Source organism: Centruroides vittatus, unplaced genomic scaffold (genome assembly GCF_030686945.1).
Source record: "Centruroides vittatus isolate TY-2023 unplaced genomic scaffold, ASM3068694v2 contig_799, whole genome shotgun sequence".
Taxonomy (NCBI): Eukaryota; Metazoa; Arthropoda; class Arachnida; order Scorpiones; family Buthidae; genus Centruroides; species Centruroides vittatus.
This window is the reverse complement of record NW_027122516.1, coordinates 2,718,639-2,732,326: the sequence shown is the minus strand read 5'-3', so window position 1 is coordinate 2,732,326 and position 13,688 is coordinate 2,718,639. Positions and strand designations below refer to the sequence as shown.

General features: G+C 30.0%; 2 protein-coding genes across 5 annotated transcripts in view; one reads left to right on the top strand and one right to left on the bottom strand.

Annotated features, from left to right (window-relative positions):
- LOC136981936 (E3 ubiquitin-protein ligase SH3RF1-like) overlaps positions 1 to 7,921 on the top strand; it is a 49,843-nt gene extending 41,922 nt beyond the window's left edge. For 3 of the 4 annotated variants that reach the window (XM_067278340.1, XM_067278342.1, XM_067278343.1), the window contains 5 exons: positions 1,443 to 1,866; positions 1,945 to 2,316; positions 3,219 to 3,379; positions 5,879 to 6,016; positions 6,107 to 7,921. In XM_067278340.1, the coding sequence (XP_067134441.1) occupies positions 1,443 to 1,866; positions 1,945 to 2,316; positions 3,219 to 3,379; positions 5,879 to 6,016; positions 6,107 to 6,275 (1,264 nt within the window). In that variant the 3' untranslated portion in view covers positions 6,276 to 7,921. The remainder of the gene's footprint in view (positions 1 to 1,442; positions 1,867 to 1,944; positions 2,317 to 3,218; positions 3,380 to 5,878; positions 6,017 to 6,106) is intronic. The other variant, XM_067278341.1, reaches the window with a different exon arrangement.
- Positions 7,922 to 8,787: 866 nt separating this feature from the next.
- Positions 8,788 to 13,688, bottom strand: LOC136981944 (major facilitator superfamily domain-containing protein 6-like). The gene is made up of 6 exons (XM_067278356.1): positions 13,420 to 13,688; positions 12,959 to 13,091; positions 12,032 to 12,122; positions 10,616 to 11,956; positions 9,129 to 9,290; positions 8,788 to 9,041 (listed from the first exon to the last, which is right to left on the bottom strand). The coding sequence occupies exons 3-6, from the start codon at positions 12,108 to 12,110 to the stop codon at positions 8,854 to 8,856; spliced, it is 1,770 nt and encodes a 589-aa protein (XP_067134457.1). The 5' UTR covers positions 12,111 to 12,122; positions 12,959 to 13,091; positions 13,420 to 13,688; the 3' UTR covers positions 8,788 to 8,853.

Below are 13,688 nucleotides of genomic sequence, written 5' to 3'. Positions count from 1 at the left end.
CTTTCTTTCTTTGCCTACAAGCAAAGTTATGAGAAAGTTTTAACCTATTTTATTTAGAAATTGTCAAGTCTCTCCAATCAAAATACAAGAAAGCTTTCTACTTCATTACAGTAAACTTCTTTGAAATTAATGAATTTAATCTTATGAAAAGATTACTCTCGCATTGAAAAATATATTTAGGAAAGTATCGTCTTTTGTAGTTTGTCAGAAAAATATCACAAATTTTAGTTTTAATGAAATTTTTATAATGCTAGCTTGTTGTCACAATATTTTAATATTCATTTCTTGCATTCAAGTATTAGTGGGTGAAGTAATCTCTAATAAAAGATTATTGCCATTAAGTTTTTAAATTTCTTTATTTTCATTCCTTAAAATTAAACCTGATAATTGCAAAAATTCAATTCATGCTTAAAGAATATTTTATTTTATTAATATACAGGGTGAGTTTTTATCTAAAGACAATGAAATATCTTAATTGGATCTCATTATTTCAGAAGAAGGTTTAGACAAAAGTTGTAGGGTTTCAAAGGGGCAATCAATTGGTGACTTTGGATGCAACCTTGACCTTGATCTTTAAGGTCATTTGAAGGTCGGGCCTGTTTTTTCAATGGGAATACATATTTTTGACTATGGCAATGGAAAGAGCAGGAAATTTCACAGTCAGCCATGACCTTGAGTACCCCAAATTTGACCTCTGAAGATCATCTCAAGCATTATCATTTGAAGTGTGGCTCAACAAATGCATCAAAGTGGAAGGGCATCATTTTGAACATTTGTTATAAAATTTTTCCCCAAAACCAATATCTCAAGCAGTGGTGAGAAGTAAAGTGACTCACCAAAAACAAGCACCCTGATAGTGAGAGGCAAGGGGACTCACTGAAAATAAGCATTTCAACAGGAGCAGTAAACTACTACATCCACGTCATTACTCCCGGATAGTGCTAAAAGTAGTGAATGCTTTTAAAGGTCAAAGTAATAAGATTGTGAAAAAATGTAAATTTTACCTCCTTGTTTATTCCAGCAAGAAAAAGTATGGTTTCCCATTAAAAAAGGTTTTAATTCTAATCTTAAAATAATCTTTACCTAGACCTTAAGGTCAAGGGTATATCCAATTGTGAAATTTCCTGCTCTTTCCATTGCCAGGGATCAAAAATATTTATTCCCATTGAAAAGAAAAACAGACTTGATATTCAAATGACCTTGAAGGGAAGGTCAAGATCACATTCAAGGTCACCAATTGATTGCTCCTTCAAAACCCTACAACTTTTGTCTAAGCCTTTTTCCGAAATAATGAGATCCAATTAAGATATTTCGTTGTCTCAAGATAAAAAACTCACCCTGTACATATAAAAATGCATAGAAATTATTTTAATTCAATTATTTTTAGTGATATTTATACAATAAATTTTATGTTCATTTTTTTGTCTTTATTCGTTTATTAGATTTTCTGTTCTTCAATCACCTCTTCATGGAGCAACTAGTTTCACAAGCACTAGACCTATGTGTTCTAATCTCTCAGGTTCTCAGACAAATATTGAAGCTGCTGTAAATCCTAAATTAACTTGTAATACATCATTAAAAACTTTAGGAAGTGGAACATATGGACAAGTTATTTCTGATAGAAGCCTTTCATTGAATTCATCTGCAATAAATATTGCAAACAGTAAACCACAATCAATACAATACTCTTCAGAATATTTGCTTTCAAAGACAAATGAACATGTAAATAATTGTTTTATAACTACTGTAGGATTACCAGAAAAATCACAATCATCATCAATCACAGCACCTTCTCAATTACCTTGGACATTACGATCATCTGTTATGGTCTCCAGTGAATCTATTTCACAGATTCAGAAAGTAGAGGTATTCTTGATTAATAATTTGTTGATTTTTGAATCAAATTAGAAACAAATTTTTTGATTATTATGTTTCCTTGTACAGCAAGCAGCTTCCAAACAAAATGTTGAGGGACATCTGAGATCGTCTCATTGGTCATCGCAGAATCTTTCTAATTCTGCTTCGAATTCACCCATTTTACCAGAGTGCTCATTGAAAATGACTTCTAACAGTGGAAGCACCGATTGCATTTCTTCAATGGGACAATTATACGGTACATCACCATTAAGCAGTTTAGAATCATCACAAGTTTGGCCAAGTTGTTCCCAAGGAAGAAGATTATCTAGACATTCACCTTTACATACACAATCAGTTCTTCCTCCCACATCAACTGGTAATAATAATGTAGCTGGAGGACTTTCTACTTTAGTATCAAACATTCCAGTTTCTTCGTGTTCACAAGGTCGAACTGATAAGGTAAGTCAAATTCACAAAGTTTTTATTTGCCTGTCTCATATTTGGCAGTGTGAAAGATAGCTTTTAACTGTATTTAGTTAATAAACATCCTGTCAGTAACTATATGTTTTCTTTTATTTTTGTCAGATTTTTAAATACAACAGTAATAGTTTTATTCCTAAAATAGAAAAGTTTAATTAATATGATGGCAGCCTGGCTTAGCTTTAGACTTATATTAATGATTGAGTTTATGTAAAATCATGTTATCATTTTACAACGGATATCTTTCTTTCTGCGTACATAGAAAAAGCATTTTCATTTTTCAAATAAAGTTTTTAAAAAATGTAATAATTGGAGAAATTTTCAATCAACTGAAGCTGATAATTTTTAAACAACAATTGCTTATTTAGTACAAGAAATTTTATTACTAATTTCTTCTGAGCTTTTAAAATATGATTTAAAAAAAAGAAAATTGTAATTATTCAATTGCTTTTCAGTAAGCTATTTTCTCTTGCCTCCAATTGATGCAGTAGTTGCATTTTACTTTTCAAATAGCAATTCCACTAGTTATTTGAATGTATATTATATAGCTTATTAGAAAAATGAATAACTGGCAACAAAATAAAATTTGAAGAACTCATACTTTAAATATTATATTAACATTTTGGATCTATGTTAGTGTCATATTAAGTTAACTTTTGAAAGTATTCTTATACAGAAAACTAAAAATAAATAAATAAACTCTTTTCTTTTTAGAACATCTGTAAAAGGATGGTTCAAATGATTATTCTTTTTTTAAAATCCGGAATTTTGAAAGTGTGTAACTAACTGCAAATTTTTTTATTTAGTCACATTGAGTTAAATTTGTTTATGATATGGAAAATAGATTTGTATATGTAATCAGATCTTTATTTCATTTCTAGCCAAAAGAAAGGAAAGAAAAAGAAAGAGTAAGCTTAATGAAACGTTTGACAAAAAAGAAATCGAAATCTCCTCCACCAAACAGCTATTCTATGAATGGTTCTACTTTGGCTGAAAGTCCAGGCTCCAGTAGTCAATCTTGTCTACCACTTGTTCATGTGAGGTAAGTTTCATTGAATAGCTTTTATTTTAACAGTAATTATTTGTTATGCCAAACAATCTGCCATATTATTGGGCTATAATAAAGGCTAGTTTAATAATTAGTTATAAAATAATTTGACTAGACATGGGCTATCTAACTGCCTACCTCAGTCAAATTACTTTATTGTTAAGAATTATTAAATTAGCTTTATTATAGCCCAATAATATGGCAGATCATTTGGCATTAATTAAAAACTGGGTTTGTGGATTTGTTATTTAATTCTTTGTTGTGCTTTTACTTAATTTAACTAAATAAAAGTTACATTTTAATAGTCTTAATCATTGTGATTTCTAAAATTTTTCAGGAACTATTTTTATATTTATCAATACTTTAACTTTTTTTCATATGATTTAATTTTTTCATATGATCATAGCAAGCAATATGGAAACAATAGGTTTTTAACAGAAGAAAGTGTAATGAATTTTTTTAAATGTTTTATGTAATGAAATTTAATTAAATCTGAGAAAAACCTATCAATTTCAGGGGGTTGTGCTGCATAGCACCAAAATTTCCACCTGGCGATATTTTTATTAAAGTGGCAATAAAAACAAATAATATTGGTGATAGCAATCAGCAATAAAAACCCCAGTCTGTTTATTTCAACATTAAATGTGAAATTGAATCACAAAGCACACTTAGTGAAAACAGCAGAATATCAGGCTCCTGTGTGATGGGAGTCCTGTGCACCACACACTTAGTGATTTCACAATGACAGATGGTAAGTTTGGGCAGAAAAGTAGGAAGCAAACATTGAGAACTGAAGGCAGTTTTTGTGCAATGCCATCCAGTGTTTCCAGATTGGAGATGTTTTATCAACCAAAACAAAATTTGGGGTGACTTTTTTCACTTTGATCTTTTTTCAGTAGACTGAAATGAAAATTTTGACATGACAGAACATGTGAAATACTGTTTAAACATTGTAATAAAATGTGTTATTCAGAATTATTCATTAAAAAATTATTCAAAAATAATTCCTATTGCTAACAAGGATAGGGCCAGATGTTCAGGTCTTTGGTTTGAACGAAACATGGTGAGCACGAAGCCTTAAACACAAACAGTTCCTTGTCCAAATAATAGGTTTCCGAAAATTGAATATTTAGCTTATAATATAAGTCTTTGGAAGTTTCACATTTCTGAGTGGTGATAGCCGAGTGGATAAGACACTAGGCACTGGAGCTAGACAATATATGTTTGAATCTTTAAAATGTTAGTTTAGTTTTTTTTTCTGTATGTGTAACATTATTATTTTACCACATCATTAGCATTATTATTACTATAATTATTTCTCATGTTTAAAGCTTATAAAATAAGCTTTAAATGTGAGAAATAATAATAATGCTAATGATGTAGTAAAATAACAATGTTACACATTTAAAAAAAAAGAAAAACGAAACTAAAATTCCAAAGGTTTGAACATATGTTATTTAGCTTCAGTGCCTAGCATCTTAGCCACTCATGGATGTAAAACTTCCAAAGTCTTATAAGCTAAACCCTTAATTTTTGGAAGTACTTGAGAAGTAGGTCCTGTTATTTGGACAAGGAGTTGTTTGTGTTTAAGGCTATGTACTCACTATGTTTTGTTCAAATTGGAGACCCGAATGTCTAGCTTTTTCCCTGTAAGTGACAGCTTAACATGTTACTTTTGCTTTTCAGATGTCAAACTGATAAAGCTACCAGCACCTGCATTAATTAATAAGTAAAACTGGTGGTGATAAATAATTTGAAGTGGTGAAGAAATTTAAAACCTGGCAAAATGGTTGGCAATATTTTTAAATTTTCCAGAGCAACCTCTGCAATTTTACCTATAACATGTGTTCAGAAAGTTCCAGGAAAGAGTTAGAAAATCAAATGTGTTAGAACATAAAGAAATTTATTTAATGTTATTCAACTCTCAACACACTTTATACAGAATTTTTTCAATTCAGGAAACATTTAGAAAAATCACTTTTTTTTTAAAGCTGACAAAATTTCAATTCTTCTTGGATGAGTTCTTTTGACTCAAGTTGTTTTCTTTTTAAAGTTGGAATTATTAACTGTTCTTCCACAACTCATCTATTTCTTTGATCTAACTCTTAATGAATTTTTCTTTTTCCAAAGCAGAAAAAAATTTTAAAAAGAAAGCAGTTTAAGTCAAGAGAACTCAAACGAGATGAATCAAAGAAAAGTTTTCAATCCCTGAAAGAAGCTGATTTTTCTAAACATTTCCTGAATTAGGGAAATTGTTTCATAAAGTGTATTGAAGATCGGGGTGATGTTTTTTTTTTGTTGTTGTTGTTGTGTTTTTAAATATTAAATACATTTTTTAATTTTTTCAGTACACAATATTGATGATACTAAAATATAATATAATCTACTACTAATACTGACTTATCAAAAAGTCAAAACTATTTGTAAATGAAATTAAATAAAAATGACATTTATGAAATGTATTTTTTTTTTTTAATAATATATTATTTTTAGATCAGTGTCATGTCCAAGTGAGGCATTAGGTAGTCAAACAGCTCTTCACAAGAAATCGTGTTCTTTAGATGGTAATGCAGCTGGAGTACAGAGGTTATCTTCTCGTTCTAAACAACCTGCACCTTTAATAAAAGAAAGGTAAGTGTGTCCCTTTCATACTTATAAGCTATGATTTAAAATTAGCACTTACAAATGGAGTCTAAACATATCCGGTTCTTAATTCTGTAGATTTCGTTGTATCGTGCCTTATCCACCAAACAGTGATTACGAGCTAGAATTAAAAGTAGGAGATATTGTTTATGTTCACAAGAAGAGAGACGATGGATGGTACAAAGGTACCTTGCAGAGAACAGGTAGAACTGGCCTTTTTCCAGCTAGTTTTGTCGAAAGTTTCTGACACGCAGGCCTGCCATAGAATTTTGTACTTAAAAATATGATGTGCCACTACTTAGTATTGTTTAACTTGCTCGATTACTTTAAAAGAATTTTGGGAACAAATCATTGTGAACTTATTGTGATATTTGGAAGGCACCATAATTTCTATGGTGTTTGTAATTTTAGCATTTTGTACAGCGTATCAGAGGCATCAACTTTTTGAGGCCTTCTTCAGTCATTCATACGATGTCATAGAATTTTTAATATACAAAAAATAATTAAAAAAAAAATCTTGTTTGCTCTTAATCTAGATTGCTATACAAATTTAGATGTCGAGGAAGTGACTTTTGGTGAAAATAAATGTCATATTGTAATTTCCTGTTATACTATGTTTGTGTAGTATTCATATGAATGTTTGCATGCCTTGTGTAATGTATTTCAGATCATTTTGTAAATATTGTATTTTAAAATTAGCAAATTTTTGGTAATAAGCTCTTTTTGATCTGTACCATTTGCACTACATTCCATGTTTTTGTTGATTATTATATAATTTTTTTTCTTTTTATTTATATATATTAGAATTTTAAAGTGATCTTTACAAAATTCAATTTTGAGAGTACAAATTGGTGCATTTTGTCTTTTTGAGAAATGTTCGTAGGTTGTGACATGGAATCAATTCCTCTTTATTTTTATTGTGTTAAAGTGCCAATTTTATTATTTATTGTTTTTATTCTTTAAACTAAGATAATGCTTAGATAAGAAGCAGATTTACTGTTATTTTTTTTACACGGTTCCTATACTTGTATCAAATTTTTTTTTAAATTTATTTATCTTTAAGGATGGGTATTGATATCATTGCATTAAAGTTTAATGATAAAATATTTTGGCTATGAACGAAAATAGGCAAAAAAAAAAAAAAAAATCTTCACATATTTTCCAAACTTCATTTTAATTTCACTTCCATAAATTAATAGAAAGTTTAAAATTTCAAATATTTTTCTGGAGCATTAGTTTTCAAAATTTCAGATAGTGTCATTCATCGTAGATAGTTCTCATATCAAAATTTAATTAGATCATCATCTATCCTAGTAGGTAATTAACAATTTTCAGAAAATTTAAAAAAAGAAAAAAATGGGATCAATTTTCAGCATCTTTCATCATTCTAACACTTAAAAATATCTTTAAAAGAATATTTTTGAACATGAATTATTTTTGCGTTACGGCACAGTTTCTAAATGTAAAAATGTCGACCATATTCCTTAGATCTGATAGCAATACCCCTTCTTTATTTTTTTACAACATTTTCAGTTTGTTTACAAACGAGTCACTTCTATTATTTAATTTTTCCTTGCACTGTTTGAATTAAATTTTAAGTTCTGTAAAATAATTGAAAGAATAAATAAGGATGATAATGATAATTCTAGTTTTAGAATTTAAAAAAAAAAATTAAATTTTTCATATCAGTATTTCTCATAACATTAGAATGTGAAACTGTTGTAAGTTGAAATTTTTCCTAAATGTGAAAAAAAAAATGTGTTCTCCAAAAATAAAGAAATATTCTAAATAGGATTTTTGTTATAGTTTTATTGTATTGTTTCTCTCATCATTGTAAAATTTAGTTGTTTGAATAAGTGATAATGGATTTTCAATAAAAATAATTCTCTTGAATATTTGTTCTCAGTGATGCTTAAAATGTAAAAAAAGAAAACTAAAGTTTATTAATCTAATTTTCATCCAAACAAGTATTTAAACAATAATCACAAATATATAATGTTGGTGTCGTACACAGGCTCACCGCTTATTTTCCGACATCCAAGGGCACTTAAAATTCTCGTAACTGCCAGACTAACCTACATGTGGTATTGCACATAGCACACGCTTGCTCAGATTGTCTACATTATTGTTGTTGGTGATCTTTCTATCTATTCTCTTGAATAGCTGTAGCTGTGTTTGTAAAAAAAAGATTCAGGTTTCAATGATGTTAAGCATAAATATCAGTCCATATTCAAGTTTCCAACATAATGCTTTACAGATATGGGAGACGTATAATTAGTGGTATAATGCAAGATTTTGAAATCAAGTATGGTAGAAAATTGGTGGTTGGCCTGTACCACTATACATTACATACAGATAACAATAATATATTTTAAAAAATAATAATAAAGTATCACAAAAAAATTATTTTGTAGTCATTAAATTCAGTGATAAATGACAAATATATCATGTACATTTGAACTTGTCATTAGTTTCTATTAGTTATAAAACATCTTCCTGTATTTAAAGTTTAAACTTGATTATTGTTAAAGATTACAAAATACTGTTTCATAATAAGTTCAGTTATCACTGACAAACCTGAATATAAATGTAGTGCACATATTATTCGAAATTATCATTGATTACTATTAAGTATGAAATAATTTGCCAGTATTAAATTTGATGATTTATTGACAATTTCATCACTTATATGTTTTTAAGCTATATAAAGTTTTTAAAATGTTCTTACAATGTTGCAATCATTTTATTATTATTATTATTAAAATATCTCATGTTTGGATAATCAAATTTGATATTTTGTTTGTAACTGAACACAATGGAACGATCTATAGATCGGTGCTTTCGAATGCCAAATTATTTTTTCCTGAATTTTTCTGATTGGCTTTATCTAAAGAATTTTTTTCTATACGAGAATCAGATTGTTTTTCCAGTGACTTTTTCTCCTCTGTTATAATGTTAGCTAGTGCTAACGATACATCTTTTCCTAATTTAGTTTTCTTGTGTTCTGTCTCCTCTGCAAAATATATGTCAAGTATTTATATAGTAAACATAATAAATTTAATAAAACTAACATTCTGATTATGAAATTTATTAACTTTACCTTTGGGTTTATCTTTTTGGTGATTCTTTGCAAACCATATTTTATAAATTAAAAGGTATAATGCACCCATAGTTGCACACGATGCAGCAAATATTTGATATGTTTTTCTTGTTCCAAATTGTTCCATTAAAAATCCTCCTATTACGCTTCCTAATGCTCGACCTGATTAAATTAAAAGTTTTAAATATAAATATACAAATTATAAGTACACTAATTTTCATAAGTTAGGGAGCAAAATAACTCAAGGAATTTCTAAATATTCAGAATAAAGGTAATATATTTTCATTATTATTTAAAACTTAACATAAAATTATTCTGAATCTTTATATAAACCCTAGTTGAGATTGCTGGATGATTTGGATAGTTTTGTATTCACAGATTCTGAAAGAGATTTCAATACACAAATTTAGTATCTCAAAAATTAGTAGTGAAGACCCTTATATCACTACTGTAAGGGATAACTGATATTTACAGTTGATGGACAGGATAGCAGTTTATAATCTCACAATTGGGAAAAAACAGCATTGTCTTGACCTTGCTGCAGTTCTGTCATGCATTCTTAGTCTGGGAGAGTTTGGGATATGCCACTGAAGACTGGACCTAAGTTTTGGAATCATACCCGTAAAGTTTTTGACAAAATTGGATGCAAATTATTGCTCGATTGTTTCATACATCGTCATGTGACACATTCTGTGACAAATACCTGTGTCTAAGCAAAAACAAACAGCTGCTATTAAGGAATATTTAGAGCAGGTGAGATGTAACTCACATTACAGGTGCATTAAGTTCAGGACCATTCTGTGCAAAACTATTTTGTACTGTTTTGTGCATTTCCTTACTTATAAATATAGTCTAAATCTTGTGTATTGGAAACATTGTTACTATTAAGTGTTTACACTCTACATTGACTTAATTTTACTATATTATTTTAAACATATATTATTATTATATTTTATAATTTCTCATTTTTTGTTATAAACATATACAAAAATTTATAATTAAATTTAAATTAAGTTGAGAACTTACTTTATAGCTGTAAATGTATACAGCATCTATATACATTATTTAAGCATAAGTTTTCTAAAAATAATTATTCAAGTACAGATGTTCGTCACTTTTGTTATTGAAGTCCATTATAACAAATGTAAACTATCATATTATATAATGATTATAATTACTCTAATTTTATATCCATAAATTTCATATGTTTTGTTTACTTAACACCTCAAAGCCTGATGATATATTAATAAACCAACAAATGCCTAAATAATCGGACTATTATATGCGTTAGGTGCCATCTCTTACCTCTATACCAAATTCATTTGTATTTATTATTTAATTATAGCCATATAATAGCCCGATTATTTAGGCATTTGTTAGTTTATTATTTCTTAACACCATTATAATTTAAATAAATCTTTTAAATTCATTTGTATAACTAGTACATTATTATATGAAATATGAGTATTTCTTCACTATATACTTACCAACAGAGAAATGTAATGAAGCCCAAGTTGCCTGCATAGTTGCAACTAATTCATTTCCAGCCAGCAGATTGGCATAAGTTGTTAAAGTTATCATCATAAGTCCCATAGTTATACACTCCAGGGCTTCAAGTCCTAATGCTTCATAAGGTGTTTCTATGAAAGAATATCCTATAAACCTCCCACAATACACTATCAGTCCGAACACTATTAATGGCACATGACCCAATTTTCTAGCCAGTGCTCCAGCAATAAGCGTTACGGGTATACCAGAGACCGCACCCACTGTGAAAGTCAGCCCCATTAAGGACTTACTGGCACCCAAACCTTCCATGAACCAAAGGAAGAAAGTCTCCAGAAAACCCCAACAACTTCCTATAAAAGTACAATAAAAGAGGAGTGTGTCGACTTCTACATTCTTCAATAGTTTACCCAAGTTTTTCCACACATGTAAAGTAGGAGGCTTGACATCCAAACTGACAATTAATGCTATAATTGCCATTAAAACTTTCATTCCACCATATATATAGAAACACGGTGCATAGACTTCCACATCACCTTTTTTCAGTTGGTCCATAATTATGCCAGTTATGGGTGGAACCACACAGACTGCGACAGATGCCCAGAGACGTTGAAAACCGTAATCCGAATCAACTTTATCTAAAATAGTCAAAATAGCTGCTTTTAATAAACTCATTTCTGTAGCTATAATCACAAATAACGCCACTCTTATTAACAGATAGGACCAAAAGGTAATTGCCTTTGATTTAGTGTCCACTATGGTATTGTTTCTAATTTGTAAACATTCCACACCGCATAAAGTCCAATTACTGTTAACTGAACACATAATCTTGCTATAAGTGTTGTTGTTATAAAAGAATTCTCTATCCACACTCCGGTTGGAAATACCAAAATCAAACTTAGCATCAGAAATACAAACTTCTGTAGTAGAACTGACAAAGCATAAGTCGAAACTCGTTGAATTATGGTGTCTACAAGACATTTTGCATCCAACAAATGTCTCTTCGTCATTCAGATGATCCACTGATAACAGGGGTCTTTCATATTCGGTTAGATTGCAGGCCAGGAAAATTTCTTTGCTGGGTAAAGTTATAGTTTCGACTGCCGGCACCAACATGAAAAGCTGAGAGACTACAGCGCACAGAATTAGCGAAATGCTCAACATTATTTTAAAGTTTCCTATCTTGTCCGCTAGAAGACCAACAAGAGGAGTCGCAATCAGCGTAGCAACTGGAGAGACGGCGAACTGAATGCCGATATCGGTAATACTTATTCCAAGATACTTCATGTGTAAAGTTATAAAAGGATATAGAGCCATGTCACCTGTAAGTAGAATACATCCATTAAATTAATTACACCATTACATTGTAAACAAATATGTAAAGTAACAATACCGACCTGCAGCCTGAAGAAACAGCAACAGTTTGATTGGTAACAACTGTTTATTTTTCAAATCTTGAAAGAATGTTAGAGGCATCTTTAAATTTCTCTAAACAAAAAGATATTCTTTGTTAATAAGACATTAATTGTGTGTAATATTACAGTAGGATATTTCACGAAAGGTATCTGATTCTACTTTCTCTGATACCATGTTTGAAATTTCAGTAGATTAATTTTTCCAACCTGCAATCTCCATATACAGGCAAAGGATTTGCCTTATTATGCAGTCAATGTCACATATAATAAATGTGAGGGCCATTAAACTGAGTGGCACTTCATGTGCATATTACAAGTGTGTCCTTTCCAACGAATCTGCTTAAAACTGTGTACATTCGCCAGTAAATTAAAGCTTAATCTCTTGATAAAATTAATTAACAATAATGAACGTAAACGAGCTGCTGTATGTGTTGTTCTACATTAATTGATGATTTGGTGAGTTGTGAACAGCTGCTTTAACAGGTGAACAATTAAAGTACTGTATTATAATGCAAACTAATCCTTATTTTATTCACTAACAGTGCATTCGAAATTCAATTTCTGCCTCACTATAGAAGAATAGCGTGACAATCCGCGAATACAATATCCATTGTTGAACATTTTCCTCTATATACAAGAAATTAAGTGATTTATCTACCATAGAAGATTACTCGTACTCATTTATCCTTGACAAAAAATCATGTCGCGGTATCTAGATCCGTAATAAAGTACAAAAAAACACTACAAAACGTTGAAACTAGAGTGATAAAAGAGGTCGAATCGACAGGACTTTTAAAAAAATTAAAATCGATTTCCTTTCCGATTAAATTAGCAAAATTAAGCATATTTGAAAGTTAATTAGTCGATTAGTTCAAAGGCTTGTTTACTAAAGTACACGCAATTTCTTACCTTTGACCCCTGTGGCTTGCAAAGTTGGAGCGTCTGGATGCAGCTGCAACAACCAACCAGTTGAATATGACGTAACCGGTACCCGATGACGTTCTATAGGAAGTCTTTTTTTATTTTTGACGTGTATAGTATACTGTACTGTACTGTAGTACATCGAACATACAAGTGTATAGCTTCTAATGGTAGTTTATACACAATTGTATATAGGTGAGGTAGTATATATTCAATCCTGAATACTTCTACAGGTATAAATTTCAATAGAAATGCTTCGTTTGAATAACAATAACGACTTCCCGTGTCGCCATACGCAGTGTTTTTTAATTAGTTAGATGATAAATTTATAATTAAGTTAATAAATAAGTTGCATGAACTTTTAATGTACCTTAAATCTAACAATGAAAACAGTTTCTGTGCAAGAATTTAGTTTGCTAGTGTAATTATAAGGCCCGTACTGTACTTACTTTCTGCGCGTCAGATACATTAAGTGACAATTTTAGCACCTAAAAAACAAGTCGAACCGCCATTTTCTAGCATAATTTTTTAGTTGCCGGCGTTTAAAAATGACTCCATTAACTCCAACTTCCTGTAATATTCGATAAAATCCGCCAAAGAAAGTTCCTGTAGGTTGATTTCCTCTCAGTTTTCATTCAGGAAGGTATCGAGTGTTTTTAGTTCAGCTTGGATACTGCTGCTGCAACTCTTCTTTATGTACAGTACATTCTGACCCTTT

Bases quoted from the DNA above. Each gene is read 5' to 3' on its own strand.
- LOC136981944 (XM_067278356.1), bottom strand. From the start codon at position 12,110: ATGCCTCTAACATTCTTTCAAGATTTGAAAAATAAACAGTTGTTACCA. The intron at 9,291-10,615 runs GTAAGTATATAG...TAATTTAATCAG, and splicing joins TTCATTACATTTCTCTGTTG to GTCGAGCATTAGGAAGCGTA. The intron at 9,042-9,128 runs GTAAAGTTAATA...TATATTTTGCAG, and splicing joins CCAAAAAGATAAACCCAAAG to AGGAGACAGAACACAAGAAA.